Raw genomic sequence first — 23,363 nt, 5'->3', positions numbered from 1 at the left:
CACCCAGAATTACAGGGCCTGGTCCTTCTTCYCAAATGAATTAATGACTTCAAGCAGCTGCTATTCAGAGCCCAAGAAAATACAGAACTACAAGGAAATATGTTAGGTAATAACATACAAACGCAGGGAGCATAGGACTYCACTACGCTCTCATGCATAAGCTGTGCTGCTTGTACAAGAATAGAAAATATTGACTACTTCTATCAAATTCTACTATACTTGTATCATTTTTGTGGAACACTTTGTGCTGGATAAAGCAAGAAGGTTGTTTTTAAAATAAGAGTTCAACATTATAAGTAGGATAAGTATAGATTTTGTATTTCCTTCAGGAAATCTGGGAAGAAAGAGGGAGCAGGGAYTGTGGAAACCTTTTAAGACACAAAGCAAGGAAGTTTTGGATACACTGGTCATGRTGAAGCATGGCAGGAAAGAGACAAGTGTTTCTGAACAAAAGGTGCATACTAAAGTGAAGATACCACATTTTTTCCTTATAAATACATAAAAATATGAATTGGTTCCTATTCAAAAACAGTATGTGGAAAGCTACATCAAAAATCCTTTTTTTTTTTTTCTTCTCCTTATTGTCAAGTAGACTTTGACAATTTTTCTCCTTTGTTTCACTACAAAAATCCAGAGAAAAAAAAAAAAAAAATCAAAGTCCAGTCAGGATACTACTTTTAAGGAGATTAGATAGATCTAATCTCCTTAGTACTTTTAATTAGGAATTTAAAATGTTACTTGCACTTATGACTTAGCCAGTCACTTTTCAAGTTACTGTCACCTAAGGAGGAAATTCCTTCTCAGAGACACTTCCAAAGCCTAAGTTCTTCATGGCTAGTTTCCTATGGGTGAGGCACCACATAGATGATTTAAATAATGTTTTATCTAGCAGGATTACGTAAGTAAAAACACAGAATCCTTTTCTGCTACCTAAGTTACATAGTGTGTTTCTACCTTAGTTCAAAATATTTCCAACAGATTAAAGAGTATTTCCTCAAATGGCACAGTTTTAGGTACCTGTTATTTCTATATACAGTATACATATTTATATATAAATTACTGTGTAACCAGAAGATTGCACGCAGAGAGTTATGATGTTTCGATAGGTTTGCAGCATGAACTCTAACTGGAAGGAGTGCTCTAGCTTTCCATGCAGCAGTGTGTAACAGACCCTCTAGGGCTCTTCACGTGATTTTTGCTTTTCACACGTGTTCACACAGCCATCCTTCGAACTCCACACTCACAGCAAAACTTTGCCCACTCCACTGGGTATCTCGTTCCGCACTCATGGCAGAACTTGGATAAGTGAACAGGTGAGTTTCCTTCGCTGCTCTTCGAGCTCCCGCCGTTCACTGAGGATGGGTAGTCTCCACTGTCATACCCAATTTTACTTTCAGACCTGAAAATAAGCCAGATGAAAAGCATTCACTGTAACTCAGTTCAGCATAACCTAATGCAAAATTACTTTAATCCTTGCAGTGAATTACTCGTTATCTACAGTTTCACGCTTAGACTATTTATTTACAGTAGCATACATTATGACTTCTACCCAATTCCCTTATGTATCTCCAGATACCCTCCTTCCCTATAAGGAAGCAAAATGGCAAAATTTCAGGAGCAGAATCAAATATTTGAGTCACTAGCTAGATTAACTAGTGTTTCAAAACTTAAAATTCTGCTTTTTGGTGTAAGAAGGCTACTTACTCCCACTCCATTTTTCTTCCCCTACCCTTAAAAGGCAGATATCAGACAATTTTCTCTGCTGAGCATGCACGTTTCACCTGAGCCCAACTAACAACATTTGCAAAGGCAGACGCTAGGCCCTTAGGTAACTTCTTTAGGATCCATAATTACAAAGCAAGACCTACTCAGCATTCCCCCAGCTTCCAAATCATTCTCTTTAAACAAAAGAAAACAAACAAACAAAAAAAAATCAATTCTCCTCCAGAAACCCAATCATTTACTATTTTAAAAATTCCATTCACCCATTTTAAGRAAATTCTATGAAATACTTGGCATTAATACATTAACACACACTAAGTGCGGAGAACACTATTTTCTCCAACTTCTCCTGTAATACTCTCCTTAAATTAAGTTTTTATCACTAATAACAACCCCCACAAAATTAGAAGTTACCTTGAATAACTTTCTGAATTACTAGTTTTTCTTTTGTTTGTTAAAGCACCAGTGCTCATGGCTCTTGCCACACTAGGAGGGGTTGAAGTCCGTGTTTTTGTTGTGCCTCTAAAACAAAATAGGTGAATTACATATACACATGACCACAAAAAAGGATACACATTTACAAATTACTTAAGAGACGAGTTCAGTCTTCTATCCATCAGAACACTAGATAAATAATATACCTTATCTTCTACCACCAGTAGACAGAAAAGCTTTGGCATGAACTATATGACTTGGACTGAATTTGAGTACTTAAATCTTATGATACAAACTAAGTACTTGGTATTGCCCTTCCCGTTCACGCATTTCATTTGCTCTCACTCTACGACAGAGGTAGACCTCACAATACTGACTAGTGTCTTCACACAGACCTTCCTTAACAGGCTGCAAATCACTGGTAGGGCTTTCAGAGAAACAAAAAGCAAGAAACTGCAGGCCTCAATAGTGCAAAAATAATTTAGAAAGGATACAACACTCACAGCCTTTGGCTACCAGTGTGAAGYTAGTCACAGGACCTTCTTCTTAGCCACACACTTTATTTAGCATAGATACATCTCAGATGATGCTTGATAGTCCCTTTTTCTCCTTAAAGGCTTGTCACAACCTCCCTTACAGATGGCTTCAATAGTACAACCACACAGTTGCGAAAGCCGCTTTCTCAAGAGGGTTTATGAGAAGCTAGTTCGCAATCAGCAGCACATCCTAAACAGCCACAAAATCTCARTGGTTGCTCTGCTAAGTACAGAATCGTCAGAATTGCCTGAAAGCCTGAGCAGCACTAAGAAAAGCAGCGGTAAGGGACAACCTTTAATGATCAGGGACTAAACACAAAGCTTTTCTGTATTGTCCAAGACAATTACCATACACAAAAATTTCTTCTTCTCYGCTAAACTTTAGCAACCATCTGGCCATGCACACGGCAAATCAACGTCTTTTTACAGTTTCTATTCTTTAGCATTGATGTAGAAATGAAACACAAATATGGGATTGGTTCAGGCTTAAAAAAATTAAACTAATATTCCGTTTAAAAACTTTTAGTAGTGAATAAGAGGCCAATGAAGAATAAAAACAACAACAAAACACAACTTTTCAGAATTCTCACCAATTTTGTCTTGTTTTTCAAAAGTATGTGAGGAAATGCATTCAACCTCAATAACTTMAAAAGCAACACTAAAACAGAGGAGCAATGTAGCAGCTTTTTAATTTTACGTAACATGTTACATAAAGCACATCTTTTTTTTCATGTTACCAGCAGGTTAAGGAGGGTTTTTAAGTGTTTAGAATCAGATACTTCAACTCTTCAGTGGAAGAGGCACCAAATGGTTAAGTATAAAACAATGCAGTGAGGAAATTGAATTTAAAAATTCAATCAGGTGAAATAATACGTAAGTCCAGTACTTAGATTCAGTAGGAATGGCACCTGCCTAAACTGGGAACGTCTCCAGTGCTCAAAGGTGCTGGCATATATGGCAGAACATCAGCTCTTCCTTCAGTTCTCCTATCTGACCTGATCTAGCTATCAAGGAGAGTCTTAATATGATTTTATTAAAACTGTACAGACTCAGAAGCATTTCACAAGTTATACCACAATTAAAAGCTATTAAAAGTAATAATGTCAGTCTTTCAGAAGCTACRCAAACCCAAAGTAAAGCTTCTAAATATCACCTAAACCAAACTGTTAAAAACATGCATGACAGTACTGGTTCTAAATACACTATGAGATATTATTTCTTCCATTGCACTTTATGTGAAGATGCATCTTTTTGTCAGGTAAAATTAATTTGAATAGTGGAAAAAACATATTGGACTGTTAATTGCTATGAAGTTAGAAAAGTGAATAAAGACTAAGATGACTGCAGATACAGAAATGGCAAAACTCATGGATAAGGGACTGATGAACAATGATGGAAACAGAGAGGTGCCCTAGCATCTATTTAGACAACTTCCAACGACTTAAACTTTGAAAGGGTATTAAAGAATCACACTTCTTCCCCTGGCTCTCAACTTTAGACTGGCTTATATCTTCTTCACAACTGAGAGCTGTAATTTCTTGAACTGAGAACTGTAGACTTAATAGATTGAATTAATAAGTTTTGAATATAGTGTTAAATACTTATGAAAAATAGTAAAAAACATAATTAAAAGTGTCCACTACTCTTTTTCATACTCCATCCTTTCATATCAGTAGAATGTGCAACTGTATACCCTCACTCCACTAAGTATTCTGAAAAAAAGCCATGTGATGCTTTAATATTACATACTTACTAAAGAAATCTACCCACCCCTCTAAGATACTGAAGATATTTTACGTACACGGTTTGAGTGGTGTTCAGTAAGGCGTAAGGATTATAGCCTGAGTGTAGGAAAAAATAATAAAAAGACACATGGAAAGTGCACTGCCTACTCCTTTGAGTGAAGCACTGAGTCCCGTGAGCAGATAAAACAGAATCCATTAAAGATTTAAAAGGATACCTTATTTTTGAAGTATTTTTATGTAAAATTTCTCCAGTTATCTTTTAATTGACTTTTTGAAACTTCAGCAAACCACCAAGTTTATCTGCCCAATATAAAGGCTTAGTGTTACTCTTCTAGAATTAGCTCTATTTCAGCCATTTTAATGAATAAATCTTATTTCCCATCTTATATATGTCTTATCTGGCATCCCAACTTCCTCAGCTCTTTCAAAAGGGCTGAGACTGAAGGTGACTTCTTTTCCTAAACACCTTGAGCTGTATTCCCATCTAACCACCACATCATTTTTCAAATCAAAAACTGAAAGAAATCTGTAAGCAGAAAGGGCAAGTTTCTCTTATCTTTGTAAAGAATCACAAGCGTGATCTTTATGACCTTTTRCCTGAAGTTGTAATCCCTCTCAGGGCTGAATTACATTACTGAATTGCTACATTACTGAACGAATAATGGCTAGTGGCAACGTAAGAGACACCTGTCCCAAATGACTGGCAAGTAACATCTTGAATAAGAAGCTGTCCAGAAGACAGATTTCAGCCCTGGTTCTCAGGGGCATGCAAGAGTAGGACAGGTGCCTATACTTCTCTCAAGAAAAGCACCATCAAGGCACTATGTTTAAGGGCTGCATAAAAGACTAAGCAAATCACTAACTCAAACCAATTTTTAGTATCTTAGGCATGTATTATGAAATGACCCTGACCTAATTTTGGGGGGGGGGGATGCTCATTCACAGCTCTAACCAAATATGCAAAGCAAACAAGAACAATATATCTCCAAAGATAATCTTTTTAAAAACACTTTCGCTTCTTAAAGTAGGAATCCAGGTCCAAACACTTTGGCTCTGTCTCAAGAATACCTCAGCTTTGGTTTTAACACTAAAACAGTCTTATGACATTTAGATACATTTCTACTATTTAAAGCATTACTTTACACATTTAGGCCACATGATTCACTATTAACTTTTGCAACATGCCTTAAAGCACTTTGTATGAAGAACTAGCCTCTTTAAACTGAGCATCTTCCAAACTAAGTTGTTAACTGAAATACAGTATCTATTTCCCTTTTAAAAGGATGGAATACCTTCCTCTCAAATACACCTTTGCTTCAGGCTTGCTGAACTTCAACCCCCCTTTTTTCCCCCCTATCATGAGATCAGTTGGACTTAAAAGCATATCCATAAGGCATTTCTGTTCTTGAACGTTTACTTCGGTTTTATCTCAGACATAGAGAAACACAAGTTCATCACTCTTATCCCAGAAACAGTGACAGAAGAAATCAATTCTGAGAACAGTTTTCATCATGTTTCCTAACCTACTATTAGAAGCAGTTTGTTTAAAATAAAATACTTAGATTACTTATATTCTCCTTTATATTTAAGATATAGTGGGCAGAAAATATGCATCAAGATCACATTTCTACTATCCCAATACTTTTGAGGAGCATTTCTGAAAAACAGAGAAACCACGCTGATTTGTAATACTTACTTCTTAATAGGCAACAACTCATTTGGTCTTTTGACGGTACTGTCTGTTTTTCTATCAGTGTCATACAACCTTTGCACATCTCTTCCAGTTCGCAGTGGTGGGCCTAACTTGTCCATCTTACTATTAAAATATATAAAGGGGTACTCATAAGGAGATGGCTAGATTGCTATTTAAGTTATTGTAAAAAAAAAAAAAGTAGTCACAGTTAAACATTTCTACTAGCAATGCCATTTTACTTAAAAAACAACAAAAAACAAATATGCACACAAACAGAATTTAATATTTCAGCAAATAAAAAGTATTCTACTTTCACAAGAGAAGTATTTCATAGACTTGTATTTGGATTAGACTTCCAATATATWTTTTTTTATACTAGTGCTGATTATCCCTGCAAGCTGTGTAATGCACTCACGTTTGGGCTTTTTTTCATAAATTTTAAATTTATGTATAATTTATTTATCTATTATCCATATAATTTATCATATCTAGAAATATTTACAACTCATATCAATTTCATTAAGATGTTGAGAAATAAAGATGTAAGCACATATGACTTTGAATTCAAAATAGCAAAATGGAAAACTTTTTTTTTTTTTTTTTAAGGATAAACTGTGTCTAGATAAAGTACCATGCCTTGTGTTCTCTGTTTTCTTATGGAGATGACAGGCGAGAAGAAAGAAAATAAATAAATAAATAAATATATATATATAAAATTAAAAAAAACCCCGCACAACACACTCAGAATAAAAAACACTACACAGACAAGCAATATTCCTTTTAATATATTATATAACAATTCCTAACCAAAAAGTCTTGTCAGAAGAGTCCTCATGCAGAGGAAGCAAGAAGGAAGAAAAAGGAGTAGAAAAGAAAAAAACACTCTTTCTCCCACCTCCCCATCGTAAGGAAAGTTGTATCTGCTGAGAAGTCCTGAATTCTTTTAGAGTTCTTAATTAAGCTTCATATTTTATTATCTGCAACAATACAGCAAAGCTTGCAAAAATGAAACAATATTTAAACTCCTAATATACGAATGAAATAGAAGATTCTTTTTATTCTCAAGAAAAAAAAACTCACAAGGCTTAAGCCCTAACTGGACAGTAATAATGCTTCTAATCTCAGTATTTTTACTGATCTTTCTGATATCTAATAACTACAGACAAATTTAATAGAAACACCCATGTAGCTGAACTGTTACTTTGGTTATCTGCAAGTTTCCTATTAGGTTGTGGAAGTAATAAGGGGAAAAAAAAGTCTTAAAATCATTGTGAAATTTTCTGACTCCTTCATCATAAAACCTTAATAAACTACAATGCCAGGAATATCACWAAGCAAATAGCTTACTGCTATCAAGGGCATGTTTATCTTTGACACAGCTTTTGTTATCCGGAAATAAAACCCCTAACACTCTTATACATCTCTTATCTCTATGTGTTTCATACTTTCAATATGCTTTCTATAATTCCATCATTTTAAGAGGCAGTTCACAACATCAGTAGGCTTTGGAAAGCTTCTGATGAGAACCTTGCTGTCTTCATTAACATCTGTAGAACATCAAACGAAATCTCCATATAATGAACAAAAAGAAAATTAACAATGTTAAGTCATATTAGTACATTATAATGCCAGAAGGGTGCACTGAAAGCTTAGTCTGACATTTTAGSCCCCAGGCTGCAAGGCAAGTGCCTCCAATTTTCTCTTCCCAAACAGATGTTTTGGTTCTAACCAATTTACCCAAAAAGATTCTTGATCAATTCCCGCCTGACCAAATACATGTTTTTTACAGGTTTCCCCAAAGTTGTGGGGTGAAGCTTAGATATTTGACACTGCAAGAGACATACTCTAACCTTTCCTTTTTTTTTTCTTTTCCTTTTTTTTTTAAAGCTCTCATTTATCAATATTAACCTTKAACTCTAGACACTTAGAGTGTAAAATACTAGAGATAACACCCTAGCAGTGGCTCTGATACTGTCAAAATAAAACAATCAAAAAAGAATCCCAGACAACTCAGCTATTTCATGTATTAAGAAATAAAACCACAATCCTAAGAATACTTTGCAATGCAAAACTGACTAAGGCAATATATTTGTTCCAACTGACCTGTATAAGTTACTTAAGTTAGAGTCTTAATGAAATAACAGTTTTGCAGGCTTACTATTTTTGAAAGCTTTTTGGGAAAAAAATACAATCAAAAACCTGGTTCACGCAGGTGTGCATCCCAGTKGCATTTCAGCTGCAGGACACAGTACTGGCTGTGTCAGCAACAGCCACGATTCCCGGGAAGCACACACCTTTCATGAGGGTAACCTTAAACAGCACACGTTGCCTCAGCTATAAAAGTGATAAAAGTAACTGCTACGGGTTCATTCATACACCACTTAACACATGAAATAAGCAGAGACAAGGAAAGGTACATGCAAAGATCCCTGGTTGGCCCGAAACAGAGGTATTAAGACCTGCTATTGAAACCACAGTTTGGGGGTTGGGGTTACCTGCTTGCTTAACCTGAGGGTAGAGAGAACCTACCTATTTTTCCTCATGAAGATCTTCAGTTGGTTCTGGCAGTATCCTAGATCCTCCCCATGGCAAATAGGTTATATAGTGCTAAACTCAGTACTGCTACAGAGATTTATCAGACTTGAATCTTAACATGAATCATTATTGAAATACAAACCTGCTTAAAATTCATGCAGAATTATTTTTCATTTCTCTGTTCCTCAACATCAACTGACTACAATACGAAGTCAAAGCCTAACACTGCATCCTCACCTGCTTGCTAGGACTCAGCAGTGCTGCCRTTATGTCACACTTCCATTAATACTTATAGTTGGAAATGCTCTTATTTTACTCAGGCAGAAAAGATACCATCTAGCAGAGTTCAGCTGACAGATTCTGAGCTGCATGTGCAGAATCAGTGTCATTAATGTTTRGCTTATGTGGCTCATAGTGTGGTGTGCCACCTCAGAAGTACTTTTCTTTTATTGTTTCATCTGTCTTGCAGTAAAAATGAACAACAAAACAAGGCAGCTTGCTTACTGATCCTATACATTTTTTATTATCAGATGATATTAAAATATAATATGAAATCAAATTACAGAATCTTCCTTTGTGGAGCTTCAACAGCTCAAATATGTTTTAGTCTTCATCTTTAAAATAAAACACATCAATAGCTTCATCTCATCTCACCACTCGCTTTCACTTGCTTCAGGCAGCAGTTTAAAAGCGCCATCTAAAGAACATCAGGAGAACCGCACCCCTGTGTATTCTATTATTTCTGGCTCCTTTACTAGCCTGAGAGGAGATGAAGGGGATTTCTTGTCCCTCAGCACGCACACCACAGAGACCAGGGTCCACGATTCTTTGGAAGGAACTACCCCCCTCTCCAGTCTTCACAGAACTCATTCTTAAAATGGTACTTTGGGTAACAGAGCCCTGGCACAGGCTGCCCAGGGCGGTTGTGGAATCTTCTCCTCCGGAGATCTTCCAAACCCGCCTTGATGCAGTCCCGTGCCCTGTRCTCTGGGTGTCCCTGCTGGAGCAGGGGATTGCTCCAGAAGATCTCCAAAGGTCCTTTCCAACTTTAATCATTCAGTGAGTTATTAAGCCTCATTCTCTCTGTGCCAGAAATCTCACATCATACTMTCCAGGCAAAAATTTAAAGTTTCATCTATTTGAATAATACATAAAATCATGAAATTATAGTTTGCCTTAAGGAATGAACAAAAGTGCAGGAGGTCATTTCTTACAGCAAATCTGAGACTGGAATTTAACTAGGACAAAAGCAGTATGTAGAAAGGGTAGTAACTGTTCACTCCCACTTCCTATTTCCATTTCAAGAAAAATGTCACATCACCCCACAGTCTTTGAAAGACTTCTGTCAAAACAAGAGGTACAGCTCTGTGCTCTGTAAATCAGTTCACTAACTACTTAATTCTCTCAGGCTCTGTCTCAGTGAAAAAAGTACTTCCCAATTCCTGATACAATTTCATAGGTACTTTAATAAACTCTCTATATTTTTCTCGGTCCGTACGGAGACCAAGTGGATTAAGRTCAAACTTCTTACTCCTGAATAATCTGAGGTATTTAACTTTGCAACATGGCAAGTGTCCTGATACCTCTTTGCTCCAATGTTACCACCAGGGAATGAGCATATAAACACAATGAACATCGTCACCCTGAACGAATGCAAAGCAGCCAGAAGAAAAACAACTGCACGGCTGAACACTGAGGAAAGCAACGCAGTAAATGCCCTTCAGGAGAAGATTCGTTAGTAAGACCAGCAAGAAATTGTAAGGGCTGGCAAAGATTAGGACACAAAATATTCAAGATGGAAGAGCAGAGAGGGCTGCAGATGGACACATCCTTGCTGAATCCCTTCCTTAGAAGAAGGGAACTTGAGCTGGCAGTGAGGGGAGCTTCCGAGCAAAGCCAACAGTCCCTACCTCGCTGCAGAGATCAATGCCTTGAGAACTAGGCTAAGCCTAAGTCACCTATTTGCAGTTACAGCAAGTGTGAGCAGAGAGCACGTGAGCAAGTTTCTCCTCAGTCTTTTTAGATATTGTCCTTTTTTTTTTTTTTCCCCAACTACGTGAAGTAAAAAGATTCAGAAGAGGACATGCAGGATGACAGAACACAAGGCAATGAGTTCAGTGAGCAAACAGTAAAGAAGCCCTCATGCCCATCATAAACCCATGCAGACGGTGATTAGAAGCTCTACCATTAAGAAAAAGCCTTTTCCAGATATCTCGGATTCCTTGCTGGAGCCAGAATGGAGCCTTTAAACAACCTCAGCTGACCTGTTCTACTGTGGTTTGCAGACAGGCTTGTTTGTCACTCGCGTGTAGGTGTTATTTCAACCTCTGCATCTCACCTATCTTCTGTCTTCTCTGTTGTTTTGAGTTTGATTATCTCCTTTCCCCAGTCTTGCTATCCTTGATGCTCTTGTGCTACCAGCATTTCCTTCTATTCTTTCCTCATTGTACCACCGTTTCCCTCTTGCACTGATCAAGGTTTCACATACTTCCACTTATCTGCTTATGCTAACAATCAACTGTAACAGCACTAGGCCTATCCAGCACTATCCTGCCTGCTTCTGGTAAAAATACTTCCCTTTTGTAATTTTCAATTTGTAACTTTTTCCTGAGCCCCATAAATCTTCCCTTCCTTTATTCTCACACTATCTCAGATTTATTTTTTCTGGAATTTTAATACTGTCTCCGATTATACCRCACCATCCCTGACATGTCCTGAACTTCAGAACTCCCTCAAGTTTGGAACTCTTGCTTTCCAGTGACCTAGGACCCTTTTACAGCATTTTACAATTCAGCAGACACAGAAAATGAAAACAGCAGGAACACGACAGAAGTCTGATGCAAGACCAAGAAAAGCAAAGGTCTTCACCATGCAGGGCAGCACAGAACGTCTTCTCCTTTCCCATTTGCAGATAGAGTTTGTTTCTTTGTATCACACTGAGATTAGCATTCCTTTCCAATTTCAAAACCTTTCAACCTGGCCTCTGGATTTCTCTCTTTTATTTTCCATAGTCCTGATGATCATGCAACTTCTGTGCATTTAGTCTTTCCCATGCCCCAGGCTTTCTGTCTTGTGCACTCCTAGCACCAGAAAGCCTGCCCTTACTTTAAGCTTGRCTTTTCCTAAACCACATTACAAAACGAAATAAAGGATTAAGACTCCASTACTGACTCACATAAAGTTATATGCATGACAGTAGCTAGCAACTTCCAATTGGCTCTCTTCCATCTTTCACTTTGTTGGTTTTGGCATCTGCTTCCTCCAATTTATTTATCAGAAATTCTGTAATCCTATGGTACATGGGTGTTTGCTTGTAAGAAAAGTGCTCACTTATTTGGTACTAAGTAGAGGTATCAAGGCTCAAGTTAAATGATTCATCTTAGGAAGTGTGTAAGAYGAACAGTATGTAATCAGGGTGAATTAGAAAAGTGAAGCAGAGTTTGAGGGATCTTTTAAGGATCAGAACCTTGCAAGGCCACCTGTAGCTAGGCAACCATATCAATCATACCAGATAAGCCTACAGACTTAGCAAATTCAGATACATATTTAGCAAAACTGGAAACAGCAAGGGAAACAGACAGAACTTCACCTATTAATATGTGGTGTTAGGAAGGGTGATTAGAATTCATACTGCTGTGCAATTAATAAGACTTAACAGTGATAGAATGAAACTCAGCAAGTTTTATCTTCACTTCATGCAGCCTTCTTCAAATCCATTTACAATCTGCTACTCATTTTTACAGAAAGAAGTCATCTTCAATCACCAGCAGTAACTGCAGTCATGTTCTTTGTTATATTCTGTGCTTTCTCTCAGTGATTTCGTATGGTCTTCAGACCTCTGGAAGGACACAATATTTGTCTCAATTCCTTCCTTAAACTTAGTCTTTAAAATATTGACTTTTCAGCAGTGGTAGGCACCAATGGTCTTAAGCATACCAGCACCTTAACTGAACACTAGTAACCTACCACTTTTTCTTGCTATTGCATTACAGCATCTTCTGTATTTCAAACCTGGGGCAGGAAGCAAGGAGAAGGTGTCTTTCTGTGCTAACAAGCAAAATATCATAACCAGTTACTAGCCACTGAGAGGCCTCTTACATTCAACAGAGAGAAAATGAGATTTAAAGTAAGAAATGATGCCAAAAGTTTTCTTTTTGTTTTTCTTTAACAAGTCTTTTCACTTTTACCAAAATCACACACACGTATAAATATGCACTCACACATGGTTCTACATATCTTTATACTCTATTTTTAATCTACTTCTGTACACAGTTTTATCACAACTTTACCACCCCTCCTACTTCTGTTTCCATTACTGCCTTCTACATAGCTTGTGCTCGCCTTGGTCTTTCCCCCTTAAGCAGATACCTCCTTCTGCCCGCCCCCCTTAAGCAGCAAGGGGCTGTGGTGGGCAAAAGGGAGTGAGAAAGTAGACTACACAAAAAAAAGGAAGTAGTTGCAGAGATATAGTGCAACACCAATAGTTTAGGATTTTAACAAATACATACACACAAGGCATCCTTGTCTATTGTGATATTCTTTAAAACCAACTTTGCCRCATTCACTGCTTATATAAATGAAGGCTGATTTCAAACTACTGCACCTTTAAAGCTTGTAGAAAAAAAAAATCACACAAGCAAAACAGCCTGCAAATACCTCTTTTCAAACACACACAACATAGAAGTAAAAGRAGGAATGAGTGATACTAATCCAGTACTAAAGTGGGGACTTACCCTGCTTGTGGGTTCACCATTCCCAGTGAATTTTTATGAGCTGGTGATAGYGTTTGAATTTTGCTCCCACCAGATCCAGAGGAAGATATTGCTTTAGTCGAAGGGGCACCTTACAGTTAAAAGGCAAGYATTTAAATATAAGAAAATACAAGGCACTGTTACTGGAATTGTACAATTCACTGCCCATTTATCACAAATTCAGAACAGCTAGAGATGTCAAGATATTAGCAAACATTAAGATATTCAGAATTGTACTTGTGTTTTATTAATAACTACAGAAAATATCTAACCAGTGTGTTCTAATCTATTCTATTTTTTTAAACATTAAGCCTAATACATGTACAGAATCTTAATGATATCTGCATTGAGCAAGACCAGTGTTTGCATAATTTTAGCTTGCATTTCCTTTCCTCTCTCTAAATATATTTTTACCAATTCACTACCATATGCTGTATACAAACGGGTTACAGAATTAAGCAGTAGAAAAAATTGATGCAACCAGAATTGGAGGATCACAGAAAGATCTTTGTAGTTTCTATTCAAAGTAAAAAAAATAAAAACAAACAAACAAACAACATAATCATACAAACTAATTCAGCCTGATATGTATACAACATAAGACGGTCCTGTCCTGTGTGTAAGGATCTTTTTGAGTAGGGGGTCAAATTGTGTTCCTTCCAGTATTACTTCAAACAATTTTTTGCAAACAAGAATATCACTTTTGCCAATAAAAGGTATAGTCAGAGACAGGCATAGTCATCAGATACCTGGTTAGAAGAGTTATAGGTTGTGTTCAGATTACAGAAAAATTCAATAGATTAGTCCATCAAGAAAAATACAAGTCATCTATTCCTGTAACACTGGGATCCTCTTATGAAGCTTTTATTTCTACAAAATGGCCATGTGATTCAGACTAACTAAATCCTTCCAGCATTACACTACCTTTGTTATATAGTTTKCATTCCAACGTTTAGAAAGAACATTCGTTTCATACCTCCAACCGCTTTGCTAACGCCACTTGGCTGTGGTAAGCGTGATGATGAGGATGGTGACGGAGCTGATCCTGTAGAAGGCATCTTCTTAACTGCAGCAGGTTTATACTGTAAGAAAATACAGTCCACAAATTTAAGCAGTTTACATAACTACCTATGGTGCTATATGGATATTTGATTTCCTCTGAGTGGGAGAACAGCCCGGAATCAGTTACTACTTATTTCTGACACAGGGGTCACCCAAGTGATTTCTACTACCTGGTTTTCTCATACATATAAAGAGAGATTAATCAAAAAACATCAAGTTGGACAATCCAAGTTGGATARTCTTTTTTATTCCTTCCATTGAATTATTCTGTTGTGTATTTTCTGCTTTTCTACTGCTATGTAGTCAGCGTCTCTTGAGCTTCATATTACCTTTATTAGTTAATTTAAAAAAAAAAAAAATGCTCAAGCACGAGACCATAAATTCTTTCAAATTGTACTTCTGCACTTGAGTCCTGGACCAGTCCCAGCACTGATTAATGCAAGAAGCTAAGTGTTTGATACTCTATTACAACTCTTAGCTGAAAATTCATTAGGCCTCTAATTTGCTAAAATCCTGCTGTCAATTATCATATAGCCAGTCATATAGATCATATATCACATACCTTTATTTGTTCACTTAAAAAACAGTCTTGTGGAGTCTGAAGACATGAACAAGAAACTCAACTTGGTTTATACACGCTCCATCTTACCTCCTGCTGTTACACTACCCTTATCTATTATTTTCACCAGTCTCTGAGTTTATGACTATGTTTTCTTCTCTTCAACTACTGCCATCTGGCCTATGGATGGCCCCCAAATTCTAATTGGGGAGSAAAAACTTTTACATGCTTGAGAATTTCAGTTTAATGTAACTATTTGGTAATATTATTATTTAATTCTATTTAAGGACAAGTCAAAATATTTAATAAGCTTAATTTTACCAATATAAATTACAAGATAAGAAAAATACTGCATTTCACCTGTGTTCGAGTAGGAAGCTTCCCTTTGGAATCAGGAGCCATTTTCCCCTTGTTAGTAATGCGCGCTGCCTGTTCCTTACAGAAATTGATGTGTCTTTCGGCTGCATTTTCATTAAATCTCCTCTGGCAATAGGGACACTGAATGTAATCTTAAAAAGAAAGCCCAACATTAGAAATTAAGAGAGCAACATCAGAAAAAAATCTAGTTTGCCGAATAACAACAGAGTGCCTGAGGATCAGAAATATCCCAACTGATATCAAAAGCAGCTTGAGAAATGCTACTGAGCAGGGAAAGCAGCCAAAGAGTTAGATCACTGTRGCAAGGAACTCAGCCGGCAGGAGGTGTGAAAAGAGAATGGGCTAAATAAAAATGGCAAATGCAGTTCAGCTTCTTCGAAATAGCRAAGTGCATTAAAACCTTTCCCAGTGAAATAATAAACGTCAATTTTGCTCTATCAATTTTCAAAGAACTGAGTAATATCCACTTGGAGTGGGTATCACTTCACTGAGAGGGATAATCTAAAAACCAAATACCTAAAATCAGAAAGAAAAGTTCAAATTACAGGAAACTCAGACTAAATTAGGGGATGTGCAGAGATGACAAACAGGATAAATTGTAGACATATTATTTCATGATGAATTTAGTCACATTGCAAGCAGTCCAACTTGTAGGAAATGCTTTTATTATTAAGATATAAAATAGAAAGACTGTAATATACAATACTAGAGGTCTCCAATCTATATACTGTAAATAAAATCCTTAAAATATACTGTTCTTGGAAAGGTAACAGTGTTGGGCTGCAGCTTCAGGTATGTATTTTTTGATTCCTCAGATTAGTTTTCAAAACCATATAAACTCAAATCCAGAAAGGACAGATGCTAGCAGTGATTAAACTAGTATGTTCCTAGTCATATTGGAACAGAAAGAAGATATGACAGACGTTGTCTTTACACTTACAGCTGTTTTACTGTAAGTTTCTTTATTCAGGTCTAAAGAAAATTGGGATTACGTACTACTACTCCAGCAGCAGATTTAGTTTAACCAGTTATAGTTTAAAATAAATGATTTGTAAAGTAATTTAATCATTTCCAAGCCAATTAATGACACAAGCAATAGGGACAAAGACACAGAAAGAACACAAGAATCTTTCACAAAAGTGACCACATGGACATCTTCATGTGACAATAACGATGAATTATTTTTTACWCTGGCTCCAACACTGTCAGAATAAGCTACATGCTATAGGACAGAAGCTCCTAAGAAAGGCAATTTCTCGGTAGTAAAACCACCTTATGTTTTAAAACAGGCCATATGCAACAGGGAAAAATATGGTGGGAGCTGAAATGCATGAATTAAGAGGTGATGTAAACACCCCTATCCAACAAAGGCCACTTTCTCAATGAGAGCACGGCTCAGTTTCCACAGACTTCCAAAGCCCACTAAAGTAAATGGACCAGATCATAAAAAATTAGTGTATGCTCTTTAAGTACCAGAGACAATAACTTTATCCTTTGGTAAAATGCTCAGCACCAGTCACCTAGTTACCTGTAAATCCTCTTTGTGTTGTCCAGCGAATTCTTAGGATCTAATGTAAGGTCTTCCACAACACAAAACAACCACGTAAACCAGCTATATACAGAGGCAAGTTTGATGCAAATTAACGTTACTTAAGATCCTTCTCACCATCATCAGGTGATTCTCCACCACTTCAAACCCCACCAAAAYGCAGATTTGTAAACTCAAAGCAAGGAATTACACATAGAGAATATTTATACAGAGCTCTTGAACTGATTTTTTTAATTGTTAAAAGAAAAAGAGCGGCTAGCTAGGAGTAGGCTTGTCATTACGTAGCTGAGTAGGAGAGAGAATGCAGGTACTCCATGGTATCCACTGTAATTCTCTCCTTCTTTTATACGTACAAGTGGAGTAGAAATTGTAACTACTCCAGCTGTATTTGTTTCTTTTCTTCTCACTGGCACGGAGAGCGACGTTCACTGATAAGTTACTGCACCTTCTCCGCATTCCTAGTACCATTCCCTTAGGTCTTACTCGAGTCTTACCTTGCTGCAGCAGGATGAACCCAGAGAACAATAAGAGTCAGACTGCAGAAGTAGAAGAGAAAGAGAAACGGGGGCAACACCTTTCTATTCCCTTCACCTCCTATCCTCTCTCAAGCAGGCTGATTATGGCAGCTACTGGCTTGCCTCCCTTCAAACTCCTTTGCAGTCTCTTGCAGACTACAACTAAAGAAAAACTATTTAAYGGATTTTGCAAGCTAGATTTAGGCACGGGTACCTCTGCTTGTAAACCAGAAAGTATGCTATTGGTTTATTGATAGTATCCTATAATTAATCCCATAATTAGATAATTAACATAAATCTAAATGTTACACATAAAYGATCAGGCCATTTAGTTCTTAAACATAATATTGGCTATTGAATTTATTTTAAAAGGCATACAGCACTGTACAGTGAATACACAGTAAGAGTCTTCATTACACAAATGAAGAATTGCAGTCCTGCTACTGAGACTAATATGTTTCCTGCAGAGAAGCAAGGTGGGGAACACCCTCATCTTCACTTGACAACACACAGGGAGAATGGAAAACACATGCAAAGTTCATAATCCTTCTGAGCATAACCACCGAGTTTAGCAGATCATTTAGCTCTTATGACAAGAGGAAATACGTTCTCTAAGCCAACAACACATCACAGAAGTTCACTGAAAAGCTTATTTCCTCCTCTCCTCAATCACACAAGACTGCTTCAATGCTTTACCCAACCTCCATTAAATAGGTATTCAAGGACCATCCCTCTCTTACTAAAATATATACCAGGTCGCTCTCATACTCAAAACACATATCTCCACCAAACGAGGTAGGATCACACGTACACTGGAGCACTTAGCTGCATATAGTGTATGCATGGTGCAAAACATGAATCCASAAAGTTATGGAAAGGACTGCAATTTGAAGAACATTTTCAACACGTCCATCCCTACAATATAACGGCTGCCTCAAATTTGCAGCCAGTTAAAAAGACAGTCTGATCTTTCCGAGCAGACCCACAGCTGCAGATAGAAGGTGTTGAAACAATTCATCTGGCCTACAGATTATAGTGAGGTAGCAAGCTGAAACATGGCCACAACTGTATTTTGACATATTAAAAACAAAGTCACGGGCATTGAAAACTAAACAGAACATTAGTCAGTCAGACCCAGGCACAGATCAGCACCTGCGCAGGGATAACCTGACAGTAATCCTTAAGGACTCGGGAACAGCGTATTTCAACAAACTCCTTCTCATTTTTACAAACTGTTTGCACTACAGAGACTTCTTAAGAACGTAATTGTTTTACATACCAGGATCATATGATGGTGGAGGTGGTGGAGGGAGCTTTCCGTCTTTAAGATTAAGTCCTTTGGCTGCTCGTATAGCTGCTATAAATTCCTCATGCTTTCGTCTCCAATTGGATGGTTTCTTGGGGGGCTCTGGCTAAGAAGCCAAAGAAAGAAAAGTGTTTTGTATGTTTGGAGCTCTTACTTTGCAGTAAATAACATGCCCTAGTCTAACATACAATATGAACAGGGTAGTTAAATGTCTTCTGGATCCTAGTTGATCTAATTAACACAGATTACCGACAAAATCATAGAATCACAGAATCACAGAATGCTTAAGGTGGGAAGGGACCTCAGAGGTCATCTAGTCCAACCCCCCTGCTCACACAGGGTCGCCCAGAGCACAGGGCACAAGGCTGTGTCCAAGCGGGTTTTAAAGATCTCCAAAGAAGGAGACTCCACAGACTCTCTGGGCAGCCTGTGCCAGGGCTCTGTCGCCCTCACTGTCAAGAATTTTTTCCTCAAGTTCCTGTGGAACTTTTGGTTCCTCAGCTTGTGGCCGTTTCCTCTAGTCCTATTGCTGGCCACCACTGAGAAGAGGCCGCCCCCTCCTCCTCCTCACTGCCTCAATCAAATCTTACCGCAAAAAAAAAAAAAAAAATAAAAAAAAAATAAAAATAAAAATAAAAATCTTACTGCAATTAAATCTTACTTCAATTAATACATATTCTCTCTCAAATGTCCAGAGTGTATATTATATTCCGAGTAAATTATAACCTACCCGTGGCTTAAGAGGTTTTACTGTGGGAATGTCAGTTCCTTCTGCTCTCTGTCGGCTGGAATCAAATGTCTTCCTTTTCTTGGCAGAAGTTTTTTGGCAAATGGGTCCATGTTTTTTCTACAAACAGAAGAAACAAGAACAGAGAATTTGGTTTTGAACACGAGTTGTTAAAATGCTACTGCCCTCATTTCAGAACTGCCCATCAGCAAGTGAGGCCCAACTCCTGATAAACAAAGTAGGAATGCTTTCACTCAAGTACTTGCATCAATTTTTATTTTTTGAGAACTACAGGAATTTATAAGCATATACATCATCACTAAGACGTGAAAGCCAAGTTAAAAAAGAAGGAATTTACATTTATTCCATGCAAATGCAGATTTGACAATAAGTAGACAAAATTTGCACTGAATAATGATATGAGTAAGAATTTCAGGCACTTTAATTTTTAGGACCACGTCAATTTCCATGAAGATTGGAGAACAGGGCTTTTCAAAGGGTGCTAACAAATCACTTCATGTCCCAGAAGGGACTAACTGTGACTTACACTTCCAGAGGCAAAGTGTGATTCTGTGCCCACAAGGAAGATGCTTTTAAGGGACTTGCATTTTCAGTGACTGATGCTCACATCAGTTGGGAGAGGTTGGGAAAAAAAAAAAAAAAAAAAAAAAAAAAAAAGAAAAAAAAAAAAGAGACAACAAACCCCCCACCATACACTCCTTTAAAAGAACTTCTAAACTCAGGCAACTGTTGAGCAAAAGTATCTATGTCCTTTTTATTTAGCTATACTGACACTTGCTTAACGTTTCCACATGCAAAATCTAGTAGTCAGTAGACAGAAAGTTTTCATACCACTCACCAGTGCTGCTGGAAAGAAAGTCCTTCCACAGATCCTACATGGCAACAGATCTCCAGTTTGCACTGTAACTTCGCCTTTAAAGAAAATGCATACTTCTATGAGCAAACTTGTTCATAGCTGTGAAAAAAAGTTTTCCTAGACTGCTGACCTCATATATTCAGCTATATACTCTTACATTGATAGCTGTTAATATGCTATAGGGACCCTCTTTGAACTATAAAGGGACTAGCAAATCAGAGAGCAAAATCAATTCTAACATTTCTGGAAAACATCCAGACCCACTGACAAGTCAGCACAAATTCTGATTATTTACAACATGAAACTCTGTATCTGAAAGTCGACACCTGCTCATCAGGGGGCAGATGATGGATTCATTTTAAAATCCCACTGACAGCCCAAACACATCCCAATAATCAGGCTTCCTGGATATCTAGATCTCTGGAAGTGAATCTGCCATTCAAGTCAAACATAAGTCACATCCCATCACTTAAGAGAAACAGGAATAGTTCAGTTTAGGAAAAACAAAATCTTGTTTGTTGTAAAAAATACATATTTTATACAGTCTAGTGCTGACAATACACACAAGCATCCCTCCTGTTGCTATTCAGGCATTGGTAATCATAAATACAATATAATAGATACAAAATAATCATAAATAGATACAAATAGATACAAATAATCATAAATGCAATATAATCTCTTCAAACAACTGATCCATAAAACTAGGTAAGGAGCCTAACAAATCAAAGCATCTAAGTCTATGCGAACAAAGCATATTCAATACAGTTTGCATTATACAATGGACTCAAGGCCTAGATCAAAAGCTACACAAGGTTTCACAATAAGAGGCATCTATTGTATTTATTACAGTACTGTATTAGAGCTACAGGAATATTTTTATATGGTTGCATATCCAACTTAACAGGCATTAAGTTTGAGTAGAGAGAAAAAAACAATAAAAGCCACAATCTGACATTTGCAGACTAGCAGCTCCTTCTGTATAATGTTAAGACAATTAGTTTGAATCAACACATRCTTTTGGACACACTAGGCACTGAAATTAAAGAAGTCAGGAACACAGTACAGTTCTTCTACAAAAAGATTTATCAGTTTACGTCTTCAGGAGAAAGCAATTTTTTGACCTAAACATAAGTACTTTGAAACATAAGTAAATTTATCAAAGTCTTCCAAGGCAAACAAATGTAGATTCTGGCAGTCATGGCTTCAGCTGCATACGCTCCATCCCAATGCTGAGAATAGAGCTAAGTAAGATTTCTAGCAGAAATACATAAAATTACTAAAACAATTTCTACTTTTTTCAACTAATTACATGAACTGTATCAGCAGCATGTAAATATTTATAAATAATTACTATTAGGCACAATATATCTTCAGAATCATAAAAAGTGCAGAAGATTTTTTTGTGTGTGACTTAAGTAGCTTTTTCAAATATTTTCCCATTAGTTTTTATTCCTTTTTCATATAGACAGAAATACAGCCTTATCACAGCATAACAGAACTGCACTGCCAATAATCTTGAGTTATAACATTTAAGTCATAACCAAGCTTCTTTGAGATCTAAATGTATGCTTATATGCATACAAAAGAAAAAGAAGAGGCAAGATAGAAAATATTGTGCATAATTCAGATGCAAAAACATTAAAAAAAGAGTTGCATTTAGGTCAAAAGTTAAGAGAACAAAAATTATCCTATGATTTTTTGGTAATTCTGGTTGTAATGGTAATTTTTCAATTTCTACTTTAACCCGCCATTTCTGGAAAAAGAAGAAATCCACAGGCTTTTTCTTTTAATTCTCAAGCCAAAGTGTAACTTGACTCGTCAGCAATGACGGTCCAGTATAGTACATTTTTGATGGCTGGAATATCCCCTCACCACTTTTCACAGGACAAGCAGCTAAGCCTGTCAGGGCTTTTCTCCCTTCTCCCACTCAGAAGGGCACAAGATGCACAGATCTATTTTTTGTTTCATTACTTAATTCTTCAGAATTCTTGACCCTTACTAATTTTAACAGGAATGTGTTTCTTATGGTGTCTGTCGGAAAGAATTCTGCTTTATTTTAGCATATTATCTCGCACAATTCCGTTTTACACAAATTGCCAACAAACAGTACTTCTTGGAAGTAAGACTGCTTGTATCTTTCTCCCCCTTTTCCAAGAACTTCGCTAAAATGAATTACAATTAGTGATCTTCAAAAATGAGAGGTATAATATTCTCACTAAAATCCTTAATCTTAAAGCTTTTTCCAGTATACAGGTTAGCAATTACGTAAGAGCTGTTTTCCACCATAKTCTTCTATTTATTGTGCTTAAATTGGTGCTTAAATTTACAAAAAGAAAAAAAATACATTTGACAGATATTCAACTGATCTAGGAGTATTTACATGCAACATACCAACATTTAATGAACATCAATTAGCTCTTGCTACAGTCACAGCTACAAGCTGGGTTTCCTTCCACCATTCCCATCCCTCCTCAGCGGCTGGCGGGCACTCAGTCCTCACATCTGCTAAAGGCTACGTCTACTGCCAACACTTCCAATGCCAAACACACTTAGCCCATTCAAGAAATAAGAATAGTTATTTCAAAAATTACAATTACCTTTCGAAAACCTAAAATCTACCATCCTTTAGATCTGCACACTAGTCCCTTCAATTTCTTAAGTTATTCTTCTGAATTTCTTCTTCCCTGAGAAGAACCCAACAGTCTTTCTCTAGAGAATAGTTGGCAAGATCAACACGAAATCTGCTAATTTTAAATAAATAAATAAATAAATAAGCCCACAGTCCACCTCAACACCTGAGAGAGTGGGAAAGGAATAAGAACCACAAATGCCTTTTCTAGTAGCACAGTCTGTCAGCATACTTGTGCAAAAACTAGATATATATTCAATGAGTCATTACATATAGCAAAATACTTGCTCCATGTTTTCATTAGTAATGCACAAACCTTTTTTTTTTTTTTTTTTTTTTTT

At 36.9% G+C, this 23,363-nt stretch overlaps 1 protein-coding gene across 2 annotated transcripts in view; it reads right to left on the bottom strand.

Annotated features, from left to right (window-relative positions):
- Positions 1–700: 700 nt before the first annotated feature.
- The window catches only part of ZC2HC1A (zinc finger C2HC-type containing 1A), a 33,790-nt gene continuing 11,127 nt past the window's right edge, over positions 701–23,363 (bottom strand). The window contains exons 2-10 of one of the 2 annotated variants that reach the window (XM_026049682.1): positions 20,373–20,446; positions 19,517–19,633; positions 18,760–18,892; positions 15,399–15,547; positions 14,394–14,499; positions 13,400–13,508; positions 6,135–6,254; positions 2,137–2,244; positions 701–1,399 (exon numbers count right to left, since the gene is read on the bottom strand). In XM_026049682.1, the coding sequence (XP_025905467.1) occupies positions 1,213–1,399; positions 2,137–2,244; positions 6,135–6,254; positions 13,400–13,508; positions 14,394–14,499; positions 15,399–15,547; positions 18,760–18,892; positions 19,517–19,633; positions 20,373–20,446 (1,103 nt within the window). In that variant the 3' untranslated portion in view covers positions 701–1,212. The remainder of the gene's footprint in view (positions 1,400–2,136; positions 2,245–6,134; positions 6,255–13,399; positions 13,509–14,393; positions 14,500–15,398; positions 15,548–18,759; positions 18,893–19,516; positions 19,634–20,372; positions 20,447–23,363) is intronic. The other variant, XM_026049683.1, reaches the window with a different exon arrangement.

Source organism: Nothoprocta perdicaria, unplaced genomic scaffold (genome assembly GCF_003342845.1).
Source record: "Nothoprocta perdicaria isolate Ctin4 unplaced genomic scaffold, notPer1 scaffold_60, whole genome shotgun sequence".
NCBI lineage: Eukaryota > Metazoa > Chordata > Aves > Tinamiformes > Tinamidae > Nothoprocta > Nothoprocta perdicaria.
This window is presented reverse-complemented; position numbering and strand designations above follow the sequence as displayed.